The following is a 22,278-nucleotide window of genomic DNA, read 5'->3' as shown; positions in this document are numbered from 1 at the left end:
ACCTCCTGAAGACCCTGTCTCTGAATATAGTCACATTGGTGTTTAGGGCTTCAACAAATGAATTTGGTGGGGAAGTTGGGAACACAATTCAGTCCATAGCAGAAGGTATTTCTTTTTGGGACACTCAAGCAAATATCATGCTATTGCCCCAAAACTAGACTAACATCTGGTGTCAACAAGGGGGACTTAGACATTTACCTTGGTCTCAAGTAGATAGTATTGTATAAAAGTAATATATTTTATAATTTTTAAAAACAGTGCTATAATCTTTAAAATGAAATCTGGATTATCATTTATCTCCTCTGCTATTGTTTTTCTAGTCTATATTTTACCCTCCATTATATCCAGTCTTAAAGTGTACCTGGATATTTTTCCTTTCTCAACTTTAACTTAAAAGCCCTCTTGAGCAGTGTGGCAGATATCCTACTTATCATACTCTTCTAGGTTTCAATAATATCCATTCTATTCCTTGTCAAAAATTCATTGTCTCGATATCTAAACTGGTGGTCCAGAAAAATGCGATCTTTTTCTTTGACTTGATGTAGCCAAAGACTTCCTGAATTTGTCTGTCTTTTAATTTGTTTCACCTGGAGAAAGCCGTCTGTTTGCCATTTCAGTTTTCTCTAACATGGACTCCTAAGAGAATCAGATTTGATATTCAGAACTCGAGGTGGTGGTAATGTCCTTTAGTTTACAAGACTGTTATGCAAAGAAAACTTACTCTCCCAACCAAACCAGAAATACTAAAAGTTTATTTACTTGACAGTATCCTAGGTGCTTTGAACTATACAAAATAAATACTCTTTCTGACCCCTAAAGTAGGTTAGGTTCCCTTGCTGTAATTTCTCTTACTACCTTGTACTTTCCCTTTTTAGCACATATCCCAATTACTAATAATTAATGTTTTGTGTAATTATTTGTTTCATGTTCTTCTGTTTGAGTGAGGACTATAGTTTTATTCGCTGTTGTAGCCCTGCATTTTATAGCGTTTGGGCTAATATTCTGCTCCTAGATATATTTGTTGAGTAAATGAATAAAAACGTAGCTCGCAAGACTATGAGAAAACAGACAGACAAATCCAGAATATGGTATAGTCAATTGGAAAAATGACCAGATTTCTTCATTAAATCATTGGCAAAATGGGAGGGGAAGCCTGATTTACAATAAAAGAGGACTAAGAGATATAATAACCAAACGCAGTACATGGATTTTGTTTGGATATTGATTAATAACAAATGTCAGAAGAGATTTTTGAGGCAATTGGATATATTTGAATACGAACTAGATATTAGATGATACCAAGGAATTACTGTTAATTTTGTTTAGGTCTTATGGTTTCTTATCAGAATGTCCATGTTTTCTTTAGAAATGCATACTAAAATATGAACTATAGTATATTTTAACAAAAAAGGGATATATATACATATATGTGTGAAATGAGGTAAAATCTTGATAATTCTTGAATGTGGGTGATGAGTATATGGAGTTATTACTGTTCTCTGATTAAAACCAACAAAACAGAATCCTTGCCTCCAGGAAGTTCATAATCTAATGAAGACAAGAGAAAAAATACATGAAACAATTAAATACTAAGTAGTTACTAAGTCAAATAGCAGAGACAGCAATATGAGTTCAGAGAATGGCCAGTTGGTTGCAGTGACGAGAGCCTTTATCTAAGGGGCAGGACTTGAGCCCAGCTTTGAAAGATGGAGATTTCAGTGAAGAGGAGGGCATTCTGAGCAAGAGGAAACAGCTTGAGCGGTTAGGAGTATTAAGAGGTCCCTTCAGCTCTAGTTCCTTGTCTCCAGAGCAGCCACAAGTCATGCTCAAGAAACACGGTGGCTTCCTTCTCAAACTCAGCGGAGCAGAGGTCCTCTGTGTAATTTGCACATCTCTCCATTGTGACCGTCATCATCTCACTTAAACAGCTGGTTAGCACAATTCCACTACATCTAGTACTCCACTACATTCTGCTCTAAGCAGAAAGGCCTGTTCTCAGTCTCCTGTTTAATCGGGAATGCCAAGTGTCACACCTCCACATGATAAGAAACAAGAATAAGAAGCTGAAGGGAGGACTTTAGAATTGCATTTCTCTTTTCCTAAACTGTGCCAGGAAGTGTGATATATTTGTCCATGATAGAGAGAGGAGTTCCTTAGTGATTTTTTCGCTCGAAGGGGTATGAAGAATTGATTTGTAAAGCATTTGAGAGTCCCATGCCCTCTCTCTGAGATCTCTCTGTTCAGTTGTGACATTTTTTTGCTCTAGTCATGCTAGGCAGAGTTTGTGCCACGTTGCCGCCTATTATGAGGCTTTAGCAGAGCAGATGTCCATGCCCTTAGCTTCTAACTTACCTTAAAGCATAGGGTGTAAAGCTCCATATACAAAATTCCATAGGTCATTTAAATCAAACCTGGTTATAATTGGATTAATGGCTTTCCTTTCTATAAATATGTGTTTGGGAATGTCATTGTACCTTTAGTGAGATCTGTGGGTTTGATAGTATGGTAGCGTTAAGCATCATTTTTACTGCCCAGCAGCCCCAAGGCTTATCATTATGGACCAGTCTTCACCCATGCCTCAGCTCCTTCTGGGGGAAGATAAAGGCTCCAGATACTCTCTAGATGGTGAGCATTATTTCCTGTTATTAGTACATGAAAAAAGTGCTCTGAGGAGGAAAGAACAGACTTCATAAGTCATAACCTGCACGTTCTTCCCTTCTTGTTGTATTTGTGTTCCTTGAGCCTTCTTATCAACTCCCATGGCTTTAATAATCATCTACTTATATGTCAGAGATTACAAAATAAAATCTAAATCTTTGGCCTTGCCTTTTCTCCTAAACTGTAGATTAGTGTTTCCATCTATCTATTTTATACTTTCACTCAAGATCCTATACCTTAAATTCACCACAAAGCACAGTAGTTAAATAAATGCTTAGTTCTGGAGACAACAGTACCTGGATTCAAGTTTCCCTGCTTCCACTCTGTCTCTCTTTTCCCTACCCAGTTCATTTTCACCATGCTAAAAATTGCTTTTTATAAAGTGTAAATCACACTCTTAAATCTCCTATCTGAAACTATCCAGTGTTTTCCTAAAATAAAATCCAGACTCTTCACCAACTAGTCTATGCTTGCTTATTCCACTTCATCTCATTCTTATTCCCCCAGCTAATCCTGCTCTAGCCATACTGGTCTTCTTCTGTTTCTAAAACATGCTGAACTTTTTCCCTCTGCTTAGAATGTTTTGCTTCCGCATCGTTATGTGGCCGTCTCCTTTTGTCATCAGAGTCAGAGAGGCTTTTCCTGACCATTCAATCTAAAGCAGCCCTCTGAGGTTGTCCTTGTGACCTTACTCTTGTGGAGTTTAGAATGGAGAAGACAGAACAAGAGGTCAAGCAACTAAACAAACATGGTAATTTCAGTGATAAAGGCTAAGACAGTAATACTGTAACATTGGTTGTGCATTAACTATGGGCTCTGTTATAAGTACGTCTCAAGTTTTAACTCATTTAAACCTCACCGGAACCTATAAGATTGGTACTACTACTGACCACATTTCACAAAAGATAAAAACTGAGATACAAAAAGTTTAAATATCTTCCCCCAAATCACAGTGCTAGTAAGTAGACAAAGCCAGAGTTCAGTTCTAGAGAGTCTGGCTCTGGAGCCTGTGCTCATAATCACATGCTATATTGCTTTGCCATGCCATGATTTTATCACTACAGTTAGGAAAACATAGGCAGAACGCTCTATGACGTAAATCACAGCAAGATCCTTTTTGACCCACCTCCTAGAGAAATGGAAATAAAAACAAAAATAAACAAATGGGACCTAATGAAACTTAAAAGCTTTTGCACAGCAAAGGAAACCATAAGCAAGACGAAAAGACAACCCTCAGAATGGGAGAAAATATTTGCAGATAAAGCAACTGACAAAGGATTAATCTACAAAATATACAGGCAGCTCATGCAGCTCAATATCAAAAAAGCAAACAACCCAATCCAAAAATGGGCAGAAGACCTAAATAGACATTTCTCCAAAGAAGATAAACAGATTGCCAACAAACACATGAAAGGATGCTCAACATCACTGATCATTAGAGAAATGCAAATCAAAACTACAATGAGGTATCACCTCACACCGGTCAGAATGGCCATCATCAAACAATCTGCAAACAATAAATGCTGGAGAGGGTGTGGAGAAAAGGGAACCCTCTTGCCCTATTGGTGGGAATGTAAATTGATACAGCCACTATGGAGAACAGTATGGAGGTTCCTTAAAAAACTAAAAATAGAACTACCCAGCAATCCCACTACTGGGCATATACCCTGAGAAAACCATAATTCAAAAAGAGTCATGTACCACAATGTTCATTGCAGCTCTATTTACAATAGCCAGGACATGGAAGCAACCAAAGTGTCCATCATCGGATGAATGGATAAAGAAGATGTGGCACATATATACAATGGATTATTACTCGGCCATAAAAAGAAACGAAATTGAGTTATTTATAGTGAGGTGGATGGGCCTAGAGACTGTCATACAAAGTGAAGTAAGTCAGAAAGAGAAAAACAAATACTGTATGCTAACACATATATATGGAATCTAAAAAAAAGAAAAAAATGGTTCTGAAGAACCTAGGGGCAGGACAGGAATAAAGACACAGACGTAGAGAATGGACTTGAGGACACAGGGAGGGGGAAGGGTAAGCTGGGATGAAGTGAGAGAGTGGCATGGACATATATACACTACCAAATGTAAAATAGATAGCTAGTGGGAAGCAGCCGCATAGCACAGCGAGATCAGCTCGGTGCTTTGTGTCCACCTAGAGGGGTGGGATAGGGAGGGTGGGAGGGAGACGCAAGAGGGAGGGGATATGGGGATATATGTATACGTATAGCTGATTCACTTTGTTATACAGCAGAAACTAACACACCATTGTAAAGCAATTATACTCCAATAAAGATGTTAAAAAAAAAAAAGAGTAAGGAAGTAGAAGGTGCAGAAGCAAAGGGCTGCTTCCTCCCTCCCTCCCTTCTCTTTCTTCAGTGTTTAACAGTGGCTTTATGAGGTGAATGCTTGAAAGTATTCAACATTAAATTCAATGTACTTCACATTAATGTTTGCAAATACATTGTTAGCAGTTCTTAAGTATTTCAAATCAACTAACTTGAAGTGCAGAAGGCTTGTTCTCAAATAACTCTTCTGAGGTGACATGAAAACTGAAAGCAGACGATGACTTGAGTCCAGCCTTGCTGCCTATGTCCTTCACTTGCAAAACCCCAGCACCTGAGAGGCACCTGATAAATACTTGCTGAATAATTAAATAAGTAGATAAATAACATTCGATAAATTACTTGACCTGTTGGGGCCATTGCTTTCTTTGTGTAAAATGTGGATAATGTACTGCTTTGAGGATTAAAGGAAATAATTGTATGTCCTTGGCACAGCATGTAGCACAAAGAACCGGTAGAGGTTTCTGTGTAAATAACTGTATCCCACACAAAAGATTGTTTATCCTCTTGCTTTGTTCCTATCCTCCTTCATGGCTTTACTACTCGTCCGGTTGCCTGAGATAAAAACTTCAGTCTTCCTGTGTTTCTCCACCCCTTGTCCTCAGCCCACACCTAACTGTTCAGTATATTCTACCCTACCTATTAAATGCCTCGGTAACGCATCTTCTTCTTGTTCCCACTAGTTTAGATCCACATGATTTCGTGCTTAGCCGACTTTAACAACCTTCCGACTGATTGCTCTTCTTTTCCTCTCTCAGCCCTGGAGCATCGGCTTTACTGTTGCCCGAATTCTAAAATATAACTTTGATCATCTCACTGCCTTGCTTAATAACCTTTGGTGATTTCCCATTGCTCACAAATTGAAGCCCGAATTTCTTAGTATAGTATGGGAGCCTCTTTACTCATATGACTTCAGCTTAGCCTTCTTAGCACCTCTCCAACCTTCTTCTTATACCCTGCTGTGGCCATGCTGAATTTCTCCCTGGGCCGAGATTTGCCATGTTATGACATGTACCTTTGCTGATGTCTTTTCCTTTGCCTTCCCTGGTCCTCTCCATTAGCCTCTCTGTTTTTATTCTACCTGGTTAATCCCTACCCATCCTTTGAGATCGAGCCCAGTTGTCAGTTTATCTATGAGACTCTCCGAGATTTCCAAGATGGTTCTTTTATCATACTGTTTTAAGGATTACATCGTATTCTGACCGGCTCTGACTGTCATGCTCAGTTAATCTACCAGCTCCTTGGAACGAATACATTTTTTTTTTTTTTTTTGGCTGTACCACACGGCTTGCGGGATCTTATTTCCCCAACCAGGGATCAAACCCATGCCCCCTGTGATGGAAGCGCAGAGTTCTAACCACTGAACTGCCAGGGAATGCCCAAGACATGTTTTTTTTTTTAATGAACTCAGTGTGTATCTGTATAAAGTGTGAGTGTTGTGTGTGTGTGTGTGTATTTTTCCTCTGGGACATGGCAGAAGGAAGGAGTCCTTACACTCTAATACTTTGTACTGCTGCTTGGAGGGAACTGACCAGGGAATTAAGATCTTGAGCTTTCTTGAAGCTTAAGGTATATAGGGTTTAAGAGGGCAGAAAGTCAGAGATTCCTGGCATTCTCCAAATGAGGAGAGCAGGGGGATTTCCTGAAGTTTTCCAAAATTGTACTAGAGATTGAGAGATAGGAAGAGGAAAAGAGGAGGCAGTGTCAGGGCTTGCCTGGCTCCAGGACGATGTTTCTGGTCTGAGTCGCCTTACCTGAACCAAGTTTCCTGCCCTTCCCTGTCTCCATGCTGACAGTGAGCTGTGCCCCTTGCTGGTTCACAGGTCTGTGTCTCAAGATGTGCCAGTACTACACCTGGCTTTCAGCTTCCTCAGCCGCATCTCTGCTCTTGCTAGCCTTGGCTGTTCTCTCTTCTTGACCTTTTCTGGCCTTTTTTGTTTCTCACGGTTCTGCTCTGACAAATGCCATGATTCCTGGTATTTGACCCCAGCCTGATCCGTTGACTGATTCTGCTGTGCCCTTCGGTTTTCCCGGAAGGGGAACTTGTAGACTGTCAGGGGAGCCTGATGATACCCTGGGGCCAGACTGTGACAGCTGGGTGTGCTCAGGCCCCTCAGCTGCCTGAGGGGCCCTTCTCTGGGTATTCAGCTAATTGGGGGTGGACAGTTACTGCAGTTTTCTGTCAACTTGCCTTTATTGTATTGATAAGATATTTTAGGAGCCTGTAGTGCATGCTAATGACTAAGCGGTAAGGTTGTCAGAAAGATTATGAACTGCGTGAGAACAAGGATAATGTCTTCTACTTTTGTTTTCCTTCCTCATCACCTCTCAGCATACATTAGTCCTCAATAACTATCATCTGAGCAATAATTACAGAGTGGCTGGATCACAGTTTTTTGTTTTATTTTGTTTCGTGTTGTTCTTCATGCTGGGAGTGATTGATTTAACTATAGTGAAAAATGTATAGATACTATTAGTTCAGAGATTTTTAAGTATGCTTTTTTTCACCCAACAACAGTTGCATTCTTTTATACTATTGAGATTTTATTGTTGTTGTTAAGGTTAGTATATTTGGGGAAAAGGTATAAATCCTTTATTCCTCTGAGAACTGTAAAAAGATACGAAATAGCATGTCTAGCATGTCTCAAGGTTCTCTCCTTCCATGAAAGATTAGGATCGCCATTTATGTCTTGTCAACTTTGAGGCTGATCTTTTAGGGTAGAAAATTAGGGCATTTCTGCATGGAATTGAAATGAGATATATTTATCAAATAGAATGGAATTTATTCCACAGTAAAAAGAGTAGTCCATCTTCAGGCAGTGAATATAAATGTGGGTTAGCCCTTTTTAGAGACTTATCACAAAAAAGAACCTGTTCCTCTTCAATTTACATATGCTGCCCAGCAATTGGGTGTTTTCTATTAAGAATTTCTAGGTATCACAGCAAGAATTTTCACCACAATTTTTAAATACAAATGCATGGTTAGTTCAATAAAATAAACACACACAAAAAACCTTTCTTTAAAATTGTGTTAATAATACGAGCTTTTTTTTTTTTTGGCTGCGTTGAGTCTTCGTTGCTGCGTGCGGGCTTTCTCTAGTTGTGAGCGGGAGCTACTCTTCGTTGCGGTGCACAGGCTTCTCATTGCTGTAGCTTCTCTTGTTGTGGAGCACGGGCTCTAGGCGTGCAGGCTTCAGTAGCAGCAGCATGCGGGCTCAGTAGTTGTGGCACGCGGGCCCTAGAGTGCACGGGCTTCAGTAGTTGTGGCGTGTGGGCTCAGTAGTTGTGGTGAACGGGCTTAGTTGCTCCGTGATATGTGGGATCTTCCCGGACCAGGAATCAAACCCGTTTCCCCTGCATTGGCAGGCGGATTCTTAACCAATGTGCCACCAAGGAAGTCCCTGAGCTATTACTTTTAAACTCTGTTCTCCGTTTGAAAGCTTGCCAATCAGACTCTACCTTAACTTTTAAACAGGACTTTTGGGAGGTGGAGGAAGAAGGAATGGCTGCAAGGGCCTAAATTCTTTGTCTAGTTCCACTGTCCATGTGACCTTTGTCTTTAGGGGGAAATTGTGGCTTTTTTTTTGTTGTTCCAAATATTGGAGCACTTTCTGTTTTGTGATAAATATAACAATATAAGATGCAATATAACATAGCTTGTGATTTTTGTTCCTATTAGAACCCTAGATAAGTAAGTACCTATGTGATATTTAGGTCCTAAAATTATACATTTAAAATTTTGCTCATTTCACATTGGTAGCTTTGTTTCCTTATAGTTGAAGATGCCTGCTGATTGTGCATGAGGTAGACAAGAAGATCATGTATGCTTTTTATGCATAGCACAATTAAAGATGGAGCTTCCAGTTTATGGTTCTGGTTCAGATTTATTATTCATATCTCTGGTTAAAATAGTCAACCCTTTTTGGGTTGGCATTTGCCAGGTTGATCTGTCTGTGCTATAGTTTCCTACAAGGCCATTTTAATAAATGATCTTTGGAAGTTTGAAAACACTCTTGAACTTATGTCTAGAACATAATAGGTGTTTGATAAATATTTATTGGCTTTGTGCATACATATCTGAATGTATTCCTACATCTTGTTATTTCCTCTCCATATTTCTAATAGCAAATGTATGTATTAATAAATACTACAACAATTCTAGTCCCTTGACCATATATACAGACTTGGCACTCAGTAGACATGCTTGCATTTTGTACTATGTCATAGTATAAATAGGTGCTGACATTACTTAAGAAGGGATCTCATGTTCAAGCATCTCATATGGCTTCATACATGGTGTTTGGACTCAGACAGACTTGGCTTCTTGCTGCTTCCTTTCTGCATAACCTGGAAGAAGAGACAACCTTCTTAAGCGTCTCATTTTTCATCTTTAAAATAAGAATAATAGATCTGGCTTCATAAAGTTAACATGACAATTAAGTTAGGTAAGTTAATATATATCAAGCATATAGCAATGTCCTTGACACAAGTAAACTTTCAGTGAGTTGTGGCTGCTGCTGTTATTGTCACCAGCGTTGTCGTTAGTAGTCACTTACAGCATTGTGGGAGATTTATCTGTTACATTTACTTTTGGTAATTTCCATCCGCAGAGTTCACTTGCCTTTATTTATTTATTTATTCGGATGTTGGGCCAGGGAATAGAAACATTGTCTTGAGTCTCTAGGAGGGAAGAGGTTTTCCTGTTCTCTTTTGGTTCGCCTCATGTTGTTTCATATATTTTTGTGGACTCAACTAGTGTGACAGGGATTGGCTGTAGACAGTACTTTTATGATTAACAAATTCTCTAGGAATGTAACATTTTCATAACTGTTTCATTTAAACAGAGAAAACTCTCTTGAAGAAACACTGGCAAGTCATCAGGTTCAGCAGTGGATGAAAATGTATAGGGCACTTTCCAAAGCTTCTCTAGTAGTTTAAGGACAGAACACTCTCCCCCATCCTCCTGATACTCACACAGGGATGAGAATAGATATGAGTAACGCACAGACAGCTCACTGGGAGCAGGTGAGAGAAAGGCCCCCACCACCAAATACAGTTCTGAGCTGCGGGCAGTGCTGTCCTCCCTGTATTCTTTCCCTGGAATACGCCTCCTCCCCATCCTGTACACACATGCGTACAGCAGAGCACAGCGCTGGACCTCCCGCTTTCCTTCCCAGTCCCACCCAAACTCAGCTCCTAAAGAGCTCGTATTACAAACTACTCACTTAAGTTCTGTGTCATCAAAAACTTAAGGAATCTTTAACCCACACATTATGCTGTAGGAGAAAATACTTAGGAAAGGGAAAGGAACGATAGAAAAATTTTTCCCCTAAAACTTTTATCTCTCTTCCATGTTTTAAGTAAAGAAGATACTTTCCTAGTATCTCCATAAGTCAGGGAATGAGAAGATATGCAACTGCAGCTATATAGCCAGGCAACTCTGCAATAAAATTTACTGTATGCCTGGGTCATTCTTTTCTTAGATAAATGTAACAGTTCTTTTAAAAACAATTGTTGAGACTCACTTAAGTTTACTTGGTTTTCCCACATACCAAGCATTACTTTAGTACAGGTAATCCTCACTTTGCATGGTTGTATAGAATCATAAAAATGACCATTCAACCTAAAACCATGCAAAGCACTCTCAATAATCAGTGAGAAAAATCAAATTGTTCTATAAACTTTAATAATTTTTATCAAAACATTAAATCTCTTACTGTCAGTTAGAAATGTATATGAAGATGAAAAAATAGTAAAACTGATACTTATTTAGTACATTAATATTTTTATAGTACAATTTAAAACATTAGAAACATTGAGAATTGAAATGTTTTATTTCTTTATAAAAAACTTACAGAGAATAATTTGAATAGTGCTTGCCTTCTTAGCGTATAGCTTATGATATGAAGGCAGCAACTTTTCTAACGCTTCAACAACTATTCCTAAGTTTGCATCAGCTTTACATTTAATCCTTTTGTGCTTTCAATATTGTGAAATAGCTCCATGTTGCTTTAATGTGAAGGTTTTTGCCAGCCTGTCACTTCCTCTAGACATCTTTATCCTTTTCCTCACAGCCACTTCTTTCATTTATGTCAACAAGTTCGCCTTTCCCAAGTTCCTCTGGCTTACCTAGGGTCTCTCAAATAGTGACAGTTTCAACATTCCCACAGTCAGCTATTCTTCTCTACATTTACATTTGATTCTAACTTTACTACTGGCATTAATCACTTTTCCATTTCTTTGCTGTACCTCATCTTTGTTGGCTAGTTGTCTTTTGATTATCCATTTTTGTAAAATGTCATGTGGCAGCACAACTATATGTTTTATTGTCTGTGTGTAAAGTGAAGAACAGGTGCACAGTCACTTTCAGACTTTGAGAGAAGTGACCTGATTGGTCATGGTTCATGATGCACGGTCTGTTGTTTATATAGTGTTTTGTGAACTGAAAAGCTGGCAGTGAAGTTTTACTTTATGCAGCTACTCACAGTTAATATAATGTGGTAAATTTGAACCATGTTGTTCAGTGACTGGTGGTATTTAACTAAACTGCGGTAACTGAAATTTGTGCATATCGAAACCATCAAGGACCTCGATACTGAAGACCTATCAGATAGGCTGGATCACAAAAGCTGGTCCAGATCCAAAGATTGCTTTCACTTTGTTTCACTCTTACCTCAGGTAGTAAGTTAGGAAAAGATATAAAATCAAAGGTACATGGAAGGCAGAGGGGCTCACTTCCCCAGAGCCCCTCTTGTTCCTCAAGAAGATGTTTCTGAAGTTTGGTGGTCTCAGCAACCCACTGGGCTTTGCTGCATTAATCCCTTTTGTTGGGGCTGCCATTGAGAACTCGAGGGGCAAAGTAAATTACTCAGGTTTCACAGCTAGTTAATGGCTGCATAGCACTAGAGGTTAATTCTTTTGATACTTGGCTCTGGCATTTATTCTTTTACCACATTTGCTTTCTTCTGACACCCTTCAAACACGTCCTGTTCCTCCTATGTGATGAGCTATGAGAAAATGTGGTCTTGGGAACTTTTCATTATTAGAGATGCCCTTACTCTAGTTATAATACCTCAGAGGTCAAACCAATAGGACTTTTCATTTCTCTTACTTCTAGTAGGGACAGGACCAATCTTGTACCTATGTAGCTTTTTGAACAGGGGAGCTCTCAGCCAGAATGTGTACATCAGTTAACGTTGCAAGATGAAAAATCCTTTAAGCTTCTCCTTAGATTTTAGCAAAACACACTTCTGATATCAGATGCAGCCCCCAAACTGCTTTATGTTTTCTCTGACATAATGAAGCCCTTGGCCATCACTGCTGCTTTGAAAATCAAAGCCTTCTGGTCTCTAATGGAATGTTTATAAAAATACTCCATTTTGAAATTTGCACAGGAAAAGGAAGTATGGTAAATGATATCAGAAATCCCTCTGGCTTGCCTTGGCATTGATTCATTTAATGTTATGTAGTCTGGAAATATCTGGAATTAGTGTGAATAAGAGGGAATTAATACCCAAAGTTAAATAAACTCTTATCCTCATTGTTTTCATCCGTGGAAGTATAGCATCAGGTGTGCATCTCTAATTGTTATTTCTATATGATCAAGTAAATTGTCTCTAATATTGGTATCTAGGGTAAGCTAAAAATATGTCAGAAGTCTCATCTGTTTGCATTCTCTTGCTAAGGTGAAAGTGGAAAGTTTTTTTGGATGGAGTAGAGTGTAGAACAGCAAGCCTGTACAATAAAAAGAACTATACTGTGTATGTATGTCATTCTCTGTTGCTTTCCTTGGTGTCAGTGAAAAAAAGAAAATAAGCAGTCAAACGTATGAAATGTTTAGTTTAGTAATATAGTGACTTATAATACTTACATGTGAAAGAGGCCCAAGGACCTTTGGATTATCCTGTGGTGTTGGCTCTGTCTTGATGTAAGGCATTGATGTATCTTAAAGTAAGAAAATAACATCTATTCAAAAAATATTTAATGAGAAACTACTGTGTACTGAGAATTGTTCTAGGGAGCTAACCATAATTCCTGCTTTCCTGGAGCTTATACTCTAATGGGGGTAGAGAGAGACAGAAAACAGATAAGCTACCTGGACTGATCAATTAATTGATCAGTTCATTGGGTTTCACTATATATTTCTTTTAGTTTGCCCACCAGCACAGTTCCCTTATTAGAATGGTAAAAAGGTCTGACTATTCGAAGTGTTATAGACTTGCAGAGTATTGAAATAGAACTTAGGGGAATTGAGGGCTTTGACCTTTTAGAAAACAGCCGGCTCCATCAGTGACTCCTCCTTGCTTGTCCCTCTCACATGGGCTTAGTTGCCGGCCTCTGTTGTTAGTTCTCATGGCACTTCAGCTTTCTCTCTGAAGTAATACAAAAAATATACTTAGGCTATCATTTTTGACTTCAGCTCAGAACATTTGTTAACTAACTTCTTTTAAAAACATAATAATAAACAAATTAGGGGCAAATATAGCATCATAAAATGACATTATGTCTGAAATTCCAGACTAAAATCTAGAATAAGAAGCTGCTAATATTTTGGGAAACATTCCTTATTTGTCACTACTTCTTATGTAGGCCTTTGAGTTCCCAAGGACATCCTTTGGTAACAGCTGACTTACTGTCTAGTAACATTATTTGATTTTAAACCATTTGATTTTATTTTTCGTCTGAGGATAGTTTTATTATAAAAATTGCACTTAAGACAAAGCAAATTTTGTCTTGGCAAGCAAATTTAAGGCTGTCACTTTTGCTGTTTGCATTAAATAAACATGCTACATAGTTTTTCCATTTAAAAATATGGGGTTATTTGATTATGCCAGAGTAGTTACAGTCAAGAACCCACAAATATTTATTTTTCACTTTTTTTTACTTTTTGGCCACACTGCATGGTATGTGGGGTCTTAGTTCCCTGACCAGGGACTGAACCCGAACCCCCTGCATTGGAAGTGGGTGAGTCTTAACCACTGGACCGCCAGGGAAGTCCCAAGAATTCACAGATATTTTTGCTGAATGAACTTAAAGATCTTTGTCCACCTTTTAAAATTCTCTTGCAGAAACTACCACTCTGTCAAATACTACATTTACAAAACAAAACATTTTTCTTTGGTGAAAGAGGAAAAACTCCCATCATTCATCTAACCAAATACTCATAGCAGTAAACTTTGTCTTTAAAACAAGGAGGCTTGTTACTGAAGTTGCTTTTGTTTTTGTTATACCTCTGGTGTTTGCTTTGATTTTTAGAGGTTGAAGGGAGTGTGCTCTTCCTGGGAGATCAGTTAATTGCAGTGAGTAGGTCAGTATTTGGCAACACATCTTTTAAGGCCCTTTCTAACCCTGAGATTTTATGAATCTACATTTACCTTTGTCCCTGCTTTTATCCCTTAGTGACAAGAGCAGGGATCATGTAGGGGAGAGCTGGAGAGTGAACTGGGCTACAGTTTAGGAGGAGGTGATGGGCGTCGAGAGAGAGTCATACAACATATAGTTGTTGACGCAAAGAGGTACAGTTACTGTTGGCTCCTTCTCCGTTTTAATTTTTTAATACTTAGTACATTTTCTTAATTGTAATTATTCTTTTGTAATTAGGGAAAAAAGAAAGAAAAAGATAAACCCATAGATTAAAACAATTTTTAGAAGTCACCTTCTCAAGTACCTTGCTCAAAACAGACAATCCCTGAATTCTTCAAGATGGGCCTATATTTAAGTCATCAAAAAGATGATTAAGAAAAAGCTTTTTAAGAGAACTTTTGTGGAGAGAAGTTATTTTTCATGGGGTTAGAATGTAAGACTTATGTTTATTGACTCATAAGAAGCAGTTTCCTGAAAGATGCAATTTCCTTTGGTAGTTAGATCAGATAGAATTTAAGATAGATACTTTATGTCCCTTGGAGCTGGGACAGTCTTATTGATCCTTTTATCGTCAGCTCCAAACATACCACGAGCCATACTAGGTGCTCAAAAATTGTTTTCTTAGCTGAACACCAGTACCCATTCTTAAGGGAATAGTGGAAACAAGATAATCCCAAGTGAGAGGAGTGAATTTTTGTTGTGTTCTTTTTCATTTATTCTTCAAAATGTTCCTTTTCAGAAAATGTGAAAATGTTTTTATGTGTAATATATTGGAAGCACAAGCATTGACTTTGTATCTCAAAGTTGGAAGAAATGAAATTGATGTCCCACACAGTTGTGAAATGCCAAAAATAAATAGAGCTGAAATGAATTAAAGCCCAGTATTCAGAAAGGCCAAGTAAAAACTTCAGATCAAGGGTAGCTATAATTGAAAGGGTCCAAATAAGTGTTTAAACCCACTCCTGCTGGAACTGCTAAGATTTCTGAATTTCAAATTGGCATTTTATGTTTGACAAGGTGACATTGTGTAAGGAATGTATTGTAAAACAGTGCTGTACGATAGGAAAATGATTGAATGTAAATATTTCAAGATGTGGACCACTGTTCAAATGTTATCATAAATCTTTGCCATTGTTTTAGGGTATAACTCTTCATGCATATATGAGCTGAACTGATAGCGCCAGCTCTTAGGAGGGAAATTATCAGCGAGTTTCTGCCTCGCTGCTACTACTAGTATGATTTGACCACAGAAGTATCCTATTAGGTCTTTGTCATTATTATCATATGCTCATTAGTACATAAATGGGGAAACCCTCTTTTGAAGGTACTACATCTGTCATTGCTCTTATCCTGTTCATTGAGTGGTCTGAAATGTCACTGTTATGTGAAATTAGAATGGGCGGAGACAATTTGCACTCTTAAACTTCGAAAAGGAAAGAAAAAATCTTGAACTATAAGGGTAACGATCCTTCCATTCTTTGCAGGTTCGGAAGGTTTACAGTAGCTGCTCTTCAGTCCAAAGTAGAACAGTATGAACGTGAAACCAATCGCCTCAAGAAAGCCCTGGAACGAAGTGACAAATATATAGAGGAACTAGAATCTCAAATTACACAGCTAAAAAATTCAAGTGATGAGAAGGAAGCTATGAATTCCATTAGCCAGAGAGCACTTTCTACAGATGGCAAGGGGAGCAAAGGCACCGAGGAGGATATGGCATCCAAGAATCAAGGTGATGGTGCCAGAAAGCAGCTTGGCTCATCAACCTTGAATTCACACCTGGCAAAACCTTCTAGCAGTTCTGTCAGACAGGAAAGCACCAGCAAAACAGAACCAAATTGTTCTAAGAACAAAGACTTATATCACAAACGGGTGGAAATAATGTTAGATGTGACAGATACAAGTATGGATACTTATTTGGAAAGAGAATGGGGTAATAAGCCAAGTGATTGTGTATCCTACAAAGATGAAGAACTCTATGATCTTCCAGCTCCCTGTACTCCTTTGTCCCTTAGTTGCCTTCAGCTCAATACGCCAGAAAATCGAGAGAGCTCTGTGGTCAAAGCAGGAGGTTCCAGAAAGCACTCAAACCATCTCAGAAAATTGGTGTTTGATGATTTTTGTGATTCTCCGAATGTTTGTAATAAAGATTCTTCAGAAGATGATAGAAGTGAAAGTGAAAAGAAATCAGAATGTTTTACTTCCCCAAAGACAGGGTTTTGGGATTGTTGTTCCACGAGCTATGCCCCCAGCTTGGATTTTGAAAGCTCAGAAGAGAACACGATAGCAAATTGTGTTGGAGAAATTTCTTCAAAATTGAGTGAGAAATCAGGCTCATGTTTATCCAAGAGGTTGAATTCTCTCCGCTCCTTTGAAATGAATCGGACAAGAACATCCAGCGAAGCATCAATGGACGCAGCTTACCTTGACAAAATCTCGGAGTTGGATTCAATGATGTCAGAGTCAGACAACAGCAAGAGCCCTTGTAATAACGGTTTTAAGTCATTGGATTTGGATGGCTTAGCAAAGTCATCTCAATGCAGTGAATTCCTTGAGGAACCAGATAAGCTGGAGGAAAGAACTAAACCAAACCTTTCTAAAGGTTCTCTAACTACTGATCAGTTAGAAAATGGAAATGAATGGAAACCCAATTCTTTTTTTCTCCTCTCTCCATCTGACCAGGAAATGAATGAAGATTTTTCACTCCATCCCAGTTCTAACCCAGGAACCAATGAAATCAAACCCCCAAGCTGTTTGTTTCAGACTGAGTTTTCCCAGGGTGTTTTGTTAAGCAGTTCACACAGGCTATTTGAAGATCAAAGGTTTGGGTCATCTTTGTTTAAGATGTCCTCAGAGATGCATGGTCTTCACAACCACCTTCAGTCTCCTTGGTCTGCTTCCTTTGTGCCCGAAAAGAGGAATAAAAATGTGAATCAATCAACAAAAAGAAAAATCCAGAGCAGCCTTTCCAATGCCAGCCCATCAAAAGCAACTAAAAGTTGACTCATTAGAAAGGTGTCATTTATGTTTTTGTCCTGAGAGGAATCTAAGATTTTAAAGTTACTTTTTCCCCTCATAAAAGCTCTATACCATTTTGAATTGATAATCTTTCGTCAGGTGTCAAGTCAGAATGGTGGATTAGCCTGTACCCAGGATACTTTTGTTCACTTTGAAGAGTTTAGTCTTCTTCATTTTCATTGGGGATCTTTTTGACCAGAAAAGGTAGGGTGAGAGTTTCCTTTTAATGAATATTATACGTATCTGGTTTGGGTATATTTTGTTTTCTTGAATCTTGATTTAACTCTTCAGGTACAATGGTCTATTAGTAAGCATCAGTTATCTTCAGAACTTGGATTTTTTAAATAAAACTTTTGGTGTTGTCCACATACTGCTCATAAGACACTTGAGTTTCTTTAAAGCTTTTCCTAGGGTGGAAATTATTTTGCCTGTCCCTTTTTATTTATGTTTAGTGATAGCCTAACTTTTATTCAAGGCCATGATGGGGAAATAGCACTCGAACCTTAGTCCAATACTCATCTACTTTTTTTTTTTAGGTTTTATGTATATGTTTGCATTTTTAACATTGTGTTCTGTCCAGTTTTTGTGAAAATGTGTTGCTAGTATGAAAGAATACATTTTCTGTATGAAAATACTTGTTTTATGTCAGGTAGCTTTCATTCGCTCATCTTTTTGTGTGTGTTGAAAATCAGAAATTGAGCCTACTTTAGCAAGAAGTCATGGAACAGTTGTGTTTGGAGGAACCTAAACATGGTAGCTTCATCGTTTCAGATATACAGGTGCAGAAGCACTCATTGCCAAGTTCTTGATCCACTTATGTCCCAGGGGAACTTTCTTTGGAGTGGTAAAGTTCTTGTTTGCATGTTACTGTTCTTCATGGAAACTGTATGCATGGTAGCATTCTTGCTTGCACTGTTTTCCTTACTTAAGAAAAAGAAGTTTCAGTTGGCTAAAAGATTATCTTTTATGTAGGCCCCAAAAAACTTTTTCATGAAGAGTGTAAAGGGGGTGAGAATAGGTGAGCTAAGCACAATTTTTAATTTAGACTCTGAAAAGGTATATTATTCTGAACATGTTTGGTATGCCCATATAGGCCTCTAAAAATGGTTTGTATGTTAATGACTTGTTTATCTAATGTGCACTGAACATTTTACATTAATACTGTACTGTTTTACAGTAATACTGCATGCTTTTCTATGTGAATTGAATAAAGGATGTCATAAGCACTGTAATCCTTGATGTTGTCTCATGTTGAATTAGCCTATAAAGACCAGTAAAACTTACCATTTTTTATTGATCTTTTAATATAGGGGTTGGTGGACTATGGCCTGTGGTCCAAATTCTGGCCTGTACCTGTTTTTGTGAAAGGCCTGTAAACCAAAAATGGTTTATAGATTTTTAATGGCTTTTAAAAATCCAAAGAATATTTCACAACACAGGAAAATGATATGAAATTCAAATTTCAGTGCTTTTAAATAAAGTCTTATTAGAACACGGCTGCACTTACTTGTTTACATTTTATCTAGGACTGCTTTTGCACTGAAACAGCAGAGTTGAATAGTCTTAACAGAGACCATATGGCCCACAAAGCCTAAAGTATTTACTGTTTGGCCTTTTACAGAAAAATTTGCTGACCTCTGTTATAATAGACTCAGGATTCAACAAAACCATAAAAGTATAAAAAGTCACTTTTATGATTTGGAGAATCATGACCTCTACTTTTAGAAGTAATAAGAGCCTCCTCCCCCCAAAAAGGCTTAATATAAAGCGTAATTTTTGTTCTATCATATTTTTTCCAATAAGTATTTATGCATTACTTTGTCTTTCTGATAATGTTTAAGCTAATGGATACTTTCAGAGATATTGCAGTTTAAATATCTTTGACAATGTGGATATGCATTTGAAATTCTATTAAATGTAGAAATATAACATTTTTCTGAATAGAGTAAATTTGGGGGTAAACCTCACTCTAATTCTGTCTGTAACTCTTTTTTTTTTTTTTACCATGAGTGTGTTAGTTTTTAATACAAACTGACACTGTGCCATGGAAGTGCAGAGTGTGTAACCTGATTTACTAGTGCCTAACCGGGTGAGGGTGTCTCTATTGGGCCAGAGTATTTCCTAGCTGCTTCAGAAACACTGCTCCATTCTCTCCAAAACAATATTTCATATATTAAATTTTAAAAAAACTGTGACATTCCTCAGTTGAAGGAAATAATCTGTGCAGGATCTGATTTTAATGACACGTTCTCATTTGTACTCCTAATCTCTTTACCATAATCTGAAATGTCATGACAAATATGGTGGTCTCATTTAAAAATATATCTATTATATATACACACCCTAAAGCAAGACAAATACTTTTTATTGAAACCAAGTACTTTGCTAACCTCTATCTCATGTAATCTTCTTTTCAAACTCTGTGAGCCAAGAATTAATTTTCCCCAGTTTACAAGTAAGTGAATTGAGAATTAGTTGTCACACAGCTAGAATGGGTTTAGAACCCTGTCTTGGAGCTGGGCCTCTGCCTCCAGACCTTGTACTCTTCCTCCCTCATGCATGGGATGCGTGGGAGTTCACATTTATAGGCCAAAGGATGAATGGGTTTGAAGTTCCAAGGATTCTTTTCAAAGTAGTATTTTGGAAGTATTAGCATGCTTCTTTTCAAGTAGCATTTAATTCCTGACTGTGTCCTCGATCTAAGTCTACCACTAAGTGCAAGCTCAGTGGTGGGAGTTGTGTGTGTGCCACTTTTAAGTTTATAAAGATTCACATTAACTCTGACATTTAGATGAATTTCAAAATAGCACTAAGGCTATGTTAGAAAAAGATGCGCTAGTGATAAAGGGAAAAGACACATCAGTTCATGTCTTTATAAAAACAGTATCTTCTGACTGCTCATCTTTTTAAAATGCTGTGGCTAAGAGAATGTGACATGATGTTAGATATTATTTTGACATGACCTTTAGTGTTTATCTTTTAATTTTTAAAATCTTCATCCCATCCAAAATGACAAGTCTTTTTCCTGTTCTAATGGATCAACTGAGACTTAAACTGAAAATGTCAGACTTGAAGATATATAGTCCCTTAATTTCAAATCTGCTCTGTTTTCTTATAAGTTCGTTTGTATTTACGCTGGTTTGAAACCTCTAAAGGTACCCCTGAACAAGGGAAGAACTTCAGTCTTGATTCTTAAGATGTTTCAGGAACCTGTTTCTATATACTTGAATGGTTTTCAATTCAAAGTGTAATACATGCACTAGACTTTTTCCCCCCTCACTTTTGTACCTGTGAATGATATTTGTAGAGAACAGTTTAGTTTCATGGAGTGTGGCCTATTGAGAAGGATTTCCCAAGGCCTCATAAGAAGGTCTTTCATTCCTATTCTCGGGAGTCCTACAACAGTCTTTGCCTATCATGATGTAACCCGATCCTTTTAATAATACTTGGCAGAGAGAAAACCTTTTAAGCAGTGATCTCAGTGCATAGCGAACATTTATTGCCTAATTCTCGGAACCCCACTCTGAGGGAGGAAGCTGCAGCTTTCTTTTAAGAACCCATCTGAAGCTTAGGCTTGGATGATCTTCAGTTTGACATGACAGAGGCAGCCTAGAATAAGTTCGATTGAAGCTCCATTTCTTGAAACAAGGTAGATTTCTAGGTCTGCTGTGTCTTAACAGGGAGCAGACCCCCTCTAATAAATGTTAGTTGCATTAACCAAGTGTGTAGAAGTGTGCGCCTAGTGTGACACATAATTTGGGGATGTGAACATCCAGTACCCTAGGGCAAAGATTTGACTTAGGCATTTACTGAGACTTTCTGTGAGGAAGGAGGACCTAGTTCTGGACCATTTTAATTCTTATAACACTGGTGAGTAGAAACGTGTCTGTATTAGGGATAGCGTGGAGCAGAAAGGAAACCAGGCTGCTTCACGGAAGTGCTGTTTGTATTGGGTCTTTAAGGATGAATAAGAGTTTGATGCGGAAGAGGACATCTCTTCTGCGCCTATGTCCGCTCTCCTGCAAGGGGGTGCCTATTCATCAGATGTCTCAGAAGAGGTGCTGAAGGAACCATTCCCTAACATCAGGGCTCCTGATGAAAAGGTTTCCCGACTGCCCCAGCCTGAGCTGGCAAGTTTGGCTTTGGTCCGCCTCCTCTCTCTGAGCATCCCCTGAGACTCTAGGCTCAGCCGCGCCGCCAGGACCGGCGGCCTGCTGGCGAGACTGTGATTCCCAGAAGGCTAGAAGGCTCAGGAGGTGGCAGGGCTGGCCCATCATCTGTCCATTAAGCCGAGGCTTGGCGCTCCGAGGACCGGAAGGCGCGACCTCGCTTCACTCACTGGGTCATCTTTGTGCTGGCGGTGGGGAGGTGAGGTCTGGCCCGCCCGCCTCGGCTACGGTCCCGCTTTCCTTCCTCTGATTCCGGCGAACCCCTCCTTCCTGGATTCTCGAAGCCAGTGCCGCTGCCCCTTCTCCCGGGAGGACAGATCTGCCGGTGCCCCTCTGGTCGGAGTTTCCCGCGCTCTTGAGGGCGCTCTGAGCTGCTCCCGCCAGGGCCCCGCCCAAAGAAAGGACCAGCTCTGCGGTTTCCTTTCCTTTTATTACTACTCGCGAAACCTGGCGATTAAGACGCGAAACCAACAAAGAGTTTTCTTTCCACCTTAACCTTGCACACAATCCTTTAACAAATTAATTAATCCTAATGAATTAACACTTCATTTATTTAAACGCGCTACAGTCCATGAATTAAATTTTCATGCAGTGATTAAAGGCTGTTAAAATATGCATGATTTCGTTAAAATTTTATAATAAATCAGGGCAATGTGTTACATGACAAGGCAACTATTTCCCAGTCCCTCGCAAGGGGCTTTGATTTGTGCAGGCGGCGG

General features: G+C 38.7%; 1 protein-coding gene across 5 annotated transcripts in view; it reads left to right on the top strand.

Annotated features, from left to right (window-relative positions):
• The window catches only part of OBI1 (ORC ubiquitin ligase 1), a 48,867-nt gene extending 27,214 nt beyond the window's left edge, over positions 1 to 21,653 (top strand). For 3 of the 5 annotated variants that reach the window (XM_082365960.1, XM_082365961.1, XM_082365959.1), the window contains one exon: positions 15,860 to 21,653. In XM_082365960.1, coding sequence (XP_082222086.1) covers positions 15,860 to 17,375 — 1,516 coding nt within the window. In that variant the 3' untranslated portion in view covers positions 17,376 to 21,653. The remainder of the gene's footprint in view (positions 1 to 15,859) is intronic. The other 2 variants (XM_082365957.1, XM_082365958.1) reach the window with 1 other exon arrangement.
• Positions 21,654 to 22,278: the final 625 nt, after the last annotated feature.

Source organism: Balaenoptera borealis (assembly GCF_965194805.1).
Source record: "Balaenoptera borealis genome assembly, chromosome: 18".
Taxonomy (NCBI): Eukaryota; Metazoa; Chordata; class Mammalia; order Artiodactyla; family Balaenopteridae; genus Balaenoptera; species Balaenoptera borealis.
Note: the sequence above shows the minus strand (reverse complement) of the source record. Positions and strands in the feature narration are given on the sequence as shown.